This window comes from Anomalospiza imberbis, chromosome 5, assembly GCF_031753505.1.
Source record: "Anomalospiza imberbis isolate Cuckoo-Finch-1a 21T00152 chromosome 5, ASM3175350v1, whole genome shotgun sequence".
NCBI lineage: Eukaryota > Metazoa > Chordata > Aves > Passeriformes > Viduidae > Anomalospiza > Anomalospiza imberbis.
In genome coordinates, this window is record NC_089685.1 from 31,051,148 (window position 1) to 31,063,054 (window position 11,907).

General features: G+C 33.6%; 1 protein-coding gene across 3 annotated transcripts in view; it reads left to right on the top strand.

Annotated features, from left to right (window-relative positions):
- The window catches only part of SLC16A7 (solute carrier family 16 member 7), an 80,840-nt gene extending 72,380 nt beyond the window's left edge, over nt 1–8,460 (top strand). For all 3 annotated transcript variants that reach the window (XM_068190079.1, XM_068190077.1, XM_068190078.1), the window contains one exon: nt 1,016–8,460. In XM_068190079.1, the coding sequence (XP_068046180.1) occupies nt 1,016–1,287 (272 nt within the window). In that variant the 3' untranslated portion in view covers nt 1,288–8,460. The remainder of the gene's footprint in view (nt 1–1,015) is intronic.
- The last annotated feature ends 3,447 nt before the right edge of the window (nt 8,461–11,907 follow it).

Genomic DNA, 11,907 nt, shown 5'->3' on the forward strand with positions numbered 1-11,907 from the left:
GTTTTGTTTTTTTTTATTTTCAGTGTATTAGCTTTTCAGGAGTTTTGGAAAACATTTTTTGTGCTATAACACTATGAATAATTGATTTACCTTGTTAAACAGAGGCAGCAAAGGGGGTGAACACATGAAAAAGCTAAGCTTCAGTTTTGACTAGTTCATATGTTTTAAAATAGTATGCTGAAGCATTGCTAATTCAGAATTTTGTTTTTAAATATATTTTTATAAGACTGCTCATTGACAAAAATCAGCAAATTGCACTAATTACACTAATAAGTGAATTGTACACTTGCAGTGCTATTTGAGTTTGTCCTAATACTAGGTTTGTGGAAAAAAAAAAAAGTCTGGAATAATTTCATGGCTTGTAAATGTGTATCAGGTGAATAGGCTGGCTATATGTTTTCAGACCAGCAAAAGCATCTAAATGCATACTAAATGAAATTTAATCTCAGAGGTCTGAATGTAAGTTTTAGGTACAGGGCTCAGTGTTTAAAACTCAGCAGTTGAGTGTGATGGCTGAAGGGAGAAGCCTTTCCATCTCTTTCACCAGTCAGAGCAAAGTAAATGTGAAAAGCAGGCAGCTGATGCACAGAGACAGCAGCCTAAAAAGGCACATACCTCTTCATCCTATTGTCTTTATGCAGCCTCAGTGAGTGTCAGACTGTCACTCCAAACAATAGGAAAACACAATTAAGAGGTAAATAAAATAATAAGGTAATGAAAGAATGAAAAAAAAGAGCTGAAAAACTGTCATTATTCATTAAGCTTTACTTATTTGTTCTTCAATATTTTAATATTGTCAGTGTCTTCAATGGCAATTGTTATCTTGATTAATAGAGGGTTTTTTTAAGAGTTCCACTGTCCATGTTAGACAACTTTAACATGTTGAAAATACATTTCTGCTCCAACTTCAAAAACAGAAAATATACAGATATTTTTTACCAAGGGAAAGATGTGGATTTTATTTGGTATGCCAGTCTAAATACTCTTTTTCTCTCCTCTTATCTTTGTATTTCAGGTTGGTTAGTAGATGTTACCGGTGAGTATCAGTACATGTATTTTGTCTGCGGAGTGATTGTGACTGTGGCAAGTATCTGGTTGTTCATTGGCAATGCCATCAACTACAGGCTTTTGGAAAAAGAAAAGAAGTTAGAAGATGAGAAACAGAAAGCACAGAAGAATGCTGATCCAAAGGAAGCAGAACCATTAACAAACAATGAGAATGAAGATGCTTCCAGCAGAGCTGATAAAGCTCTTGAAGACCCATCAGAAAGAGAAACCAATATTTAATCTGAAATATAGCTCAGAAGGCAACATTTATGACTTCCATTAGGAATATATCTTCAAGACACAGGCCAACTTTTGTGGTAATAATGATCAGTCAAAATATTGGATGGGAACAGATTTTTGCCCTATGGCAAGACTCAAAGCTAAATTGCTATCTACAGTTTATTTGTTTTAGTGATACAAAATTACAATTACAGAGGTAGTGACTCAATGCAAATGAGTCCATTAAATTTTGACTCTGGACAATCAAGGGTCAGATGAACCAGGCTATAAAGCCTTTCAATGACAAACAGTTTAGTTTCATAAGTGTATCTAGTGCAAAAGTATCTCCTACTCGAATTTGGGAAGATACTTGCATTCATCTTTACGATGTGGTTAAAGTCTATTGAAATAATCTGCCCAAATTCTACTTACCATTAATATTAAAGAGACCATAAAGTCAAAGATTTGTTTCAAAAGAGACATAATACCTGACAGTAGCACACTGAAGCATTCTTCTCTTTTGTACACCCACTAGATAAAAAATATGGCTGCATAAGCAATTATGGATATAAAAGTTAAGTGTAGGAGACAAATAATTGGTGAACACACCTCTAAAATGCAATAAAAAGCTGATTTATAATATATTCCAGAAGTAGTTTCCTCCAGTGACAGCTGATTACATAGTACTTCAACATAGATATATTTGAATTCAAAGTATGGTCACACTTTGCTAATTCAAACTAGCTGAAATCTGCCTGTACATAAAAAGTTTAAACCCAACATTTACATTTCTAACAAGAGTGGCAATCATTTTGTTTGACTATGTATTCCTGTGTAGCTGAAGGATCTGGATCAGGCTGTGAAGCCATTTTCCTAAAGGGACTAGATTCATAATCTGCTGATGTTAAAAGGATACTAACCCTTGGCTTTTGTGGCCTGAATGAGTTTCATGACAATGACTTCAAAGTAGATGCTTGGCTTTATTGACAGGTCATTAGTTGTTTGATGGTTTCTTGAGAGGAGATTTAAGATCTAACTTCAGATCTTTGCAGATGGGTAGCTTCCCAGTTCCCACTTCCCTTTCCCAGGAATTTAGTGAAAAGCTACTTCTTTTTTTGTAGTGCTGCTTTGAGCAAAAATGCTGCAAGGCACCTTGACAATGCCAGTCTGGAAGCTTTGTATTGAGACATCAGTTTTATGCAGGATGTTTAGTCTTGTGTCTACAATTTCACGCACACCATCATATAAATTAAAATGTACACAATTGTTCCTCTTCCTTTAGACAAAATAAGGCATAAACCTACAATTTTACTTTACACAAATCATGTAGTACTGCGTTTGAAAGTTAAAAGTGCAAGCTTCTGAAGATAATATGTGAAATTATTTCTGTTCTATTTCTAGGTAAGGAAAGGTGCTATTCATTTTGGAGGGATGCTTATAAATGCCTAAAAATTTGTGAAAATTAAGAGTCTGATTCATAAAACATTTATGCACTGTTTATGCAGAAAACACCTACACTCAATTCCAGGAAAAGAAAATTATTCATTAGTCCTCTTCTAAATTTCAAAAAGTTGGAAATATATTGGACAGAGAGCTAACTGTGATAAACACACTTTGAAGTGCCAATAACAAAATTAAAAACTCAGTAGTAAAATCTAGTAGTTATTGGAGGGCTTTTAAGAAAGTTATTTTTTAATATTTATATGTTCAATATTATTTTAATTTTTCTTCTAAAAATGTTGATAGTGTTTGTTTTTGTTTTACTGTTTTTTCATTTTATAAAGTTCTACAGTAATGCTGATGTTTAAATTTTCTCATCACTGTTTTGGGGAGAAATATGAATCTACTCTCAGCATGGTACAGAATTTAATATCTACTTTTTACCTAGTTATATTCAGGAAAACCAAACTTCTCCAACAAATCCTGTCAATTTTTAGGAGCATCAGAAACAAAATATATGCATTTCAGAGTTTTGGGAGAAAATATGTGTTGCATGTTCAGACTTGAGCCGTGTACTGTGTAAAGGGGAATGATTCAGTCCCAGTAAAATTATAGTTCCTCTCCCAAGCCCCAGCTTCAGAGAGGAAGTAAATACATTGCATCTCCCTCTGAACCTTAGCCTTGCCAGCACCCCATGACATGAAGCATTGCTTTCTTTTTGGCTGTACAAACATACTGAGTGAATTCCAGGTGCTGTGAAGGCCTTGTGTGCCCATAGCCAGAAAGTGATGAGTTTCATAGACACTAAGCTTTCATACAGTGAGGATTATCAGTTATAAATACTGGATTATGAAAGATGAACTGAAATTTTAGCTGAAGGAATATCACTCTGCTTTTGATAGCCACTGATAGAAATGCAGAGATTATTTGAAAAGAGATTAATACAGGAACTGAACCAAAATATCTAAGGTAAAATTGTAGGTGCTTATTGTTATCTCTTTGCAAAAAAGCAGCATTATTATGAATAAGGGTCAAATACAAGTGTCAACTTTTGACTGAAGGCTGTTAAAAGTTCCTGTTGAGTAAATAAAGGATTCAGAAAAATGGTGACAAAAAGAAGTCTCTCAGGAAACATGCAGGCAACTTGCCTGTTCTATGCAGGATCTCAGAATGCAAAACAAAATGGCATAGGAAATAAGGGAAAAACAAAATTCCTCGAGCCATAGACACACCTGACCACTAGTAGCAAAAATTATCTCACTATCTCAGAGGAAATAAAAATTTCTAGAAACAATCTACAGGGATGCTACTCTTTCATCTCTGGTCCATTATGTTAAAAGGCAATAGGAGTGCAAGATCTGCTTTACCACCGCTCACCAATATGCAGTTTTTAATCCCAGAAGGCAAAATGATGTGACAGGCATCTAGAGTAATATAAAGTAGGAAGAGCCAAGTTAAACATTTCCTTACACTTCTTGCATTACTTTTTCTCTTAATAATAGCAACAAAATAAAACCCATCAGCATACTCTTGATACTACTGAATATTAAAGTTAAAACCCAGAGATGAGTGGAGAAAATTGGAACTGTATCTATGCAAAAACTGCCTTGAATTAAAAAGCTGTGTCTTCCAAATTACAGGTCCTAAAGGGGCAATTGCCTAGTACAGGTAGCTCTTATTTCTAAAAGTAATGATAATAAAAAATTGCCTTGAATCAACTTTATTCTGAACATCAAAGTAGCAAATTGAGCATAACTTGGCTTCAAACTCCTGAATATCACTCCTACTTGCACTGACCTGTAATTTTTATGGTAAATAATTTCATCACTACGTTTCTGCTTTTGAGATTAGACCTGGGTATATACATAATTTCTCTGAATTGCTCTGGTTTCTCTTAATTACCTCACCCTCAGTTTGAACCAGTGAAGGGTCAAGACTAAGACATTCCTCTGATCAGTGATGAAGAAATGTACTCAAACTTTCTAGCACATGCATCTCTTAAGCACTTTAAGAATCTGTAGTCTCAGTCAGTGCAAGTAAATCCTTAATTGGTCTTGTTCTCATTTATGCTCATGTATACTTCATTCTTTTAATTTCTCTGCTACAGTATTGCTAAGCCTGATTGCCCTTTTTCTCTTCTAGAAAAAATAATGCAAAAAATTTAAGACTAGTAGGAAGGTGGTTAGCATCAATAATATTTTCCCCAATTTCATATCAGGGTTTAATTTCAAGTTGTTTTAAAGAGCACATCCAGATATTTCTTACTCTTTGGGTTTTTTTATGTCATATACTCTATTAGCTGGAGGATTCTCCTGTATTGCCCTTTCCAACTCAAGAGAAAATCTCCTCACTAATAATTCTCAGTACTATTTCAGGAATGTATAAAAATTTCACCCTCCCTTCTCTCCCCATTGAAGTGTGATTGCAATTGTTGTTAATTCTGTATTTCCACGAAGTTCAGAAAAGCATCTTTTTATATGAAAGACTACAATGCTTTTTTTTCAGGAGTTTGTTTTGTGAACTGTTTTGACAGAGCTAGGGAAAATCTTACTCCATCTTCAAATAGATTTTTTTTTAAGTGATGCTGTCCTTATTGAGAGGAGGTATAGCTTTACTTACTGCTGAAGTGAATGGCAGCAGTTTCACTGACACTGATTCAAAATTCACACAAATTTTAATAGTCATGTTGCATATTAGCATCCACTGTGCTTAAAAAACATTTGGCAATGTGAACATGATTGTTCCTCCCAGAGAATTCTCATTCCTTTTAAACATTCCCCACCTCCACCACCCTATATTTCATTTTAAGAAAAAATTTGGACTGGGTATGTAGTGACTTATCTTTAATTCTTTATTGTTGTTTTTCCTGAAATGACACATTTTCCATGTTGCCAAATGCAACATTTGTCACTTCCTTCTTTCATGTCTGGTTGTGAATATTAGTGGAGAGATATTACTGGGATACATAAGTTAAAGATACCACATGCAGCCAGATTTTGGACTGCTATCAAGATTTTACTAAACAAAGCCAGTTACCATTTTATAGATGAACATGCTATCAATGACACTGACAATTTTGCCTATAACATAATTGAATCAGGCGATTTTTGTTAGTTTCTCTATAGATGACTATTTTTCTACTCACAGAGAGGAATATAAAGGGTATTTTAAAATAATTATTTTCAGAGATGGCTTACCAGTTTTAACAAGTCTGTTTGGATTTTTTTGGGGGTGGGTGCATTTCTGATATTTGTGCAATTATATATATGATGAAAGTGCTTGCATGTACTATCACATTTTTGATCAGAATTTGCATAAGCATTGCTGTGTAATTTCAACATAATTTGCATGTTGTAGTTTTGCAGTTCAAATTTTTCTCATCATCTACCTCTCAGCTGAAGTTTGGAGACTTGCACAACCCTGGAAGAATAGAGTTAGCAAACTGCATAATAGTAAAACCTGTTCAGACTACTAGAAAGTCTCCCAAATATTTAAAGCTGCTTACGCTTCTGTTTTCAAGACAGTGTATATCTGTGACCACAACTTTGTATCAGTTCACATATCTTTAATCTTAACCCATACCTGTGAAGTTTTTGCATCACTGATCTGATCAATGTGTCATTTAGCTAACCAAAGTCTAATGATCATTCTGTGAGATGTTGGCCCACTGTTCTTTTTTGTTTTCTTACAATTTCTGAGTTAGGGAAATTAACAAAGGTAATATATCCAAACAGTTTATAAAATTGTTACAGAACATTTTGCATCCCTGAAAAAAAAAAAAAAAGTGTTTCTGGGATAGAAATAATCGCAAATTTTAGCTTGCTTTTCCTTTTATGGGGCAGTTGAAGGAAGTAGTCACAAAATATCAGATTGGGGTCAAGGAATGATGATTATTCTTCATATGCTCTTTACAAAAGCAGAGATGATTGTTCCGTCAAAGATATTCTTCAAACCATTCTTGCCTTCTAGGACCCAGTACATAGTCCACTAAAGCCAACATAAAAATACCAATCAAAGAGCTTTACCAGACATTGGAGGTGATGTGGCTTCAGTGGAGATTTCAGCCTTATTTTCTCCATTCCAAATCTCAGGACTGTCAGATATAACACAGCAAACACAGGATTTGTTACAGCTGGCAAATTTTCTGTGCCTGCGTGATATTCCTAATGAATCAGTCCCTAAATTAACGCACAATATGTATTATTTTAATAGTCTATGTAAATAAATTAAAAAAACAAAAATCCCACCATACACTCTGAATGTAGATTATAAAATACAGAGGATATATTTGAATAAATATCCAAACAAGTCTGTCAAGCCCAAAGGAAATGATCTATTTCCTTTCAAGCATTCCTTGAGCAGTTTATAACCTTCATTTTTCTTATTTCCAGAGAAAATGGTTTATGTCATCTGTGAATGTATATATGGACATATATAAGGGAATATATATGCAGATGTGTTATGTGTGTATATATGTATTCCCCTATATATAAAACTCTAATTTATATATATTATATATATTTATGTATATATAAAATATATAATGTTTTAGAGTAAGTTGCATATTTTGCCTGTTAAATGAAACTGAATTGTAAGCAAATAAAAACTTCCACAAATGACAGAAAAATTTGATGCTTTTCTGTAAGACCATATGTTATTTTTCAGTTTCTGCTAGATTTATTTATAGTAGAAATTAATTCAAAAAGCTGCAGTATTACATAACACTGGTTTCTAACCATGACTCAGTTCAGAACAGCCTGAGATCACTGAGAATGTTAATTGAGGTAGATGGCAAAACCTACATTGTTGCTGAACTTGTTGGTGGGGTGTCATTGCTGTGGAAATATTAACTAAATGGTCTCTGAACAGACTGCAACCAATGTACTGAGTTTTTTTCTAATGTGATCTGTATGACCAGTTCATACAAAGTATTGGTGAACATGATATTCTTGTAACAAGTATGGAAAGTGAGAATACTCAGGCCCCTGCAAACAATATTCCTGTTAGATTAATATGTGAAATTGTCCAAAACATTAGTCACTAAAAACACTGAAAATGTATCATATCTTTTACAGATTTTGGTGGTTTTAATTTGTCTGCAAGTAGGCCCATGAAAAGTCTACATTTGGCTCTCACTCTTTATAAAAATTATACCTTAAAATTACTGGGAAATTTTTCAGAGTGATACATAAGTAATTTACATAAATTCCCTTTCTCGAAGAGTGATACAGCTGCATTTTCCACTTATAGCCTACTTGGAAAGTTCACCGCATCTGCAGTTTATCAACAGAACCTGGTATTGCTACGCAATAATAAACATGCAGTAACCATTGTTGTTGACTAATAAAGTTATTTCTTCCTTTCTGTATTTTGCAATACTGTATGGTTTTTACTTGAATATATTGGCTAGATTTTTTTTGACAATCATTTATTAGCTAGAGGTGCTATTTATGTTCCAAAGAGATATGAGTGAATGATAACTTTGTCTTTTTAGATGCCAAATCCTTTTTTTGACCTGACAAAATTCATTGTTCATAATGTATATTAACCCTGTAAAATGCTTATGCATTGCATTAAATTGTATTTAAATGCATTTTTTTTCATTAACTTCTATCCAAGGCTTGTACTACTATGTAACATGTCAAATTTGTCCATATATATTTATGGGAAATTACAATGAAAATTGTGTATAATAAGCAATTGGGAGAAAAAAAGAAAAATGAAAATAAAATTTCCATGTAAAGTTTTTCTGAAGGGATGTAAATTCTATTTTCTTAGGCTCCTTAATAGTATATTATTTACAACTTCAGAGTGTGCAAATATTCATAGATATTTAGATTCACTTACTATTCAGTTGTAGCAAAGATCTCAAAATCACTTCTTGTTGCATACAGAAACAGAACTTCAAGATTTCCTGTGGAGAAAAGCTACTACTAGTAGCAGAACATTGTACCAACCTCTTACTGTTCCTAATTTCACCATAACTAGGATTTATTCTCATACAAAACTCAAATACCATCTGGACACCAGGGATTCTTTTCCCCATTACTTGGACTTGGATGTGTTCCTATATTCCATGTACATGGAATGTCATTCCTTAGTCACCAATACTCATTTTGCTACCGAAGAGGAATTTATCCATGTCCTGAAACAGTGTATGTAGATAAGTTTTACTTTATATCCTCTGAATGTTATCTGTTCCTATGTTTTTGTAAATTGATTTCTGTCTATGATTGCTTGCCCCAGTTAAATTGTTATTTACAGAATGTGATTGAATAATTAAAATTAAGATATTATAGGGAGTGTTAGAGACAGTATTAAGATGCACCTTAGCATACTATCTACACACCGTTTAGACAGATGCACAGTAGGCTACTAGAAGACAAAGATATGAAAGATGAACTATTGAATAAGAAAGAAATAACTGTATCAAAGCAAATGGTTGTTATATTTCTGATAATGGTAAAATCTATTTTCAAAGAATTATATATATAATCTTCATGTTACAGAAGTTTTGATTCAGCTACCGAAATATGTTTAGATTTTGTTTAGATTACGGACCCTTGTAATAGTTGCATATCTAACTGTTTTAATAATCATAAAAATCCATTTTCAGACATTGACCAAACAAAAGAATAAAAAAAAGAAGTTTAAAATATCTAGTAGTAAAATTATCCCTTTGAAACAATGAAGAAGATACAATATTTAACCCTGCTCAGAGACACAGTTGATGTCACTCTCATGCCTAAGGATATGTTGCTTCACTAAATCTATAGGCATGAATAAAATACATTGCTGAGAAATAGATACTAATTTCAGAAAAGTCATTCCTATTACTAAGGTTTTGTATTTTGATAGCGTAGAGGCAAGATAAATGGAGACCTCAGTCTGTAGTTTGTCTCTAATATCAGCTGTTACTGTTTTCCAACAAATGTTATTTTATTCTAGTAATGAGCCCTTTTAACTCTGCTGATTATTCCAAGTCAAGTAAATAGATTGCATTTGCCATTGCAACTCAACATTAATAGCTTCCACAGTTTTATTCTTCTGGTCAGGACTTTAAAAACATTTTCATTCATTGAAGTTCCTAATCTATGACATGCAGTCAACCCTGAACTTCTGTGGGATCTGCTGTGCCAGCTGGTTCCCTAAAAGTCTCTGGGACCTGATGGGATTAATCTGAGAATACTCAAAGTGCTGGCTGATGCTATTGTAAGACCTCTATTAATTGTTTTTCAACAGTCTTGGGAATCTGAAGAGGACCCAGGTGACTGGCAGCTGGCAAGCATCTGCATTTGCCATAGCATATTATGTTCTTGCTTCATCTTCTTACATTACAGATAGAGATTAGAGGTACCAGCATTGTTTTTTTAAATATAAACTCTGAATCATAAGTCAAAGAAAATTAAGTGATATATATAGTGCATTAACAAGAGACACGTAATTGGTGATTGTGATTCACTGGTTGAATAAGTAGTTCCCATTTCATTAGGTGAATTCTAATTACCCATGCCTGGTGACATCAAACTGTAAGTCTGTCTTGGTTAAAATATATCCATTCACTGAATCCCTGTTTTTGTCATGGAAACTTCTTACAGCATCCTATTGTATAACATAATGATGTTCTCACCTCAAAACTTATATGTGAGAATATGATTATGTTCTTTTTTTTTGACTAGCATGAGAACTCAGTCTTGGTGGTTTTTCTGTACAAAGGAACTCTTGACCTAATCCAAAGTTTCACTTTTATTTTCTCACAAGATATAAAAGAAAGATGATACACCTGGATAAAATCCAGAAACACTGAGTCAGATTTATATTTTTAGGACATTTTACCCACTTTTTATCAATTAGCGCAAATGGATCTTAAAACATCTGGTACTTTACTGGCTTGAATTCAGTTTAAAATTTTACAATCACAGATTTAATGTATTATTTGAAAATTACCTCAAATCAATATTTCACATAAATATATGAGAATTTAAAGTAATTTGTCAACACTAATATTCATCTTAGATCTTTTTTTTCTTTCTGGGATTTAGCCAAAATTTAGAGAAAATGGGCCTGGAAGTTAATTAAATTACTTCCCTTCTTTCATATGTTCTCCTCCTAACTTTGTCACTGATACTGATCATACAAATGTGAGAGACTGAAACAATGATTAATGGTTTAAACATTTTTAAGATCATCAAGTACCTTTGTCCACTGTAGTGTCTACTGACCACTTGACCACTGAAGGCCACCCCTCCCGGAATATGCCTCCAGACAGGAATTTGGACTCTGATGGGAACTTGAGATAAGATGAAAGTGGTACTTTTGTCCAAATATCTCAGGTCTAAGGAGAAGTAAACAAGGCTGAGGGAGAAGAATGAATCCAATTCATTCTTCAATCCAAGGGAAGCCAAACTCAGCAGCTGTGCTGGAAATCATCTCTGGCTGGGTTCGTGGTGGGGGAGGCCACAGCCTACAGGCTCTTCTGCTGAGGCCAGGTGTGTACGCACTCACCCTGCTGCTCAGGGGGAGGAGGAGAGTATTTGGGGGTGTGACAGGAGTGAACACGCATATACAAACTGTCTCAGTTGTAAAATCTCCCAATAACAACGGCAGTAAGAAAAACAAAAAAAACCAAAACAACCCCCCCCCCAAAAAAAAAAACAAAACAAAAAAACAAAAAAAAAAACGAACAACCAAACAAAAAAAAACCCCAACAAACCACTAAAAAACTTATTCTTTTTCAACTGTTTGGACCTTATATGATAAAAAGGACCTCTGAGAAATTTATTGGAAATTGTGACATCGCCATAAAGAAAAAATGAATCAAAATGCATGTCTGGAGGAGCTACTGCTCAGCATTTGCAGATATCATCCTAAAACCCTGCAAATATTATTTCAATTTAAGATCAAATTAGAATTTATTGCCTGGAAATGATCAGTTTTAATTTGAGTGCTTTTAAGAGTAATATCTATGCAAGCATTTATTTTGTTTCATTAAAAACATCTATGAATTTTCTTTCTTTTATGTGTTTCTTTTTTTCAGAATTTAATTATAATTTTTTACCCCTGGAAATTGTATAAATATAGTTAATCAAGCAATATATGTTTATAAATGTATAAAAACTGTGACAGCAGAATAATTTTCATGCCTTGTATATCAACTATATAGAGTTCAAGTCAATTCTTATGGCTGTTCCTACTTCCCCT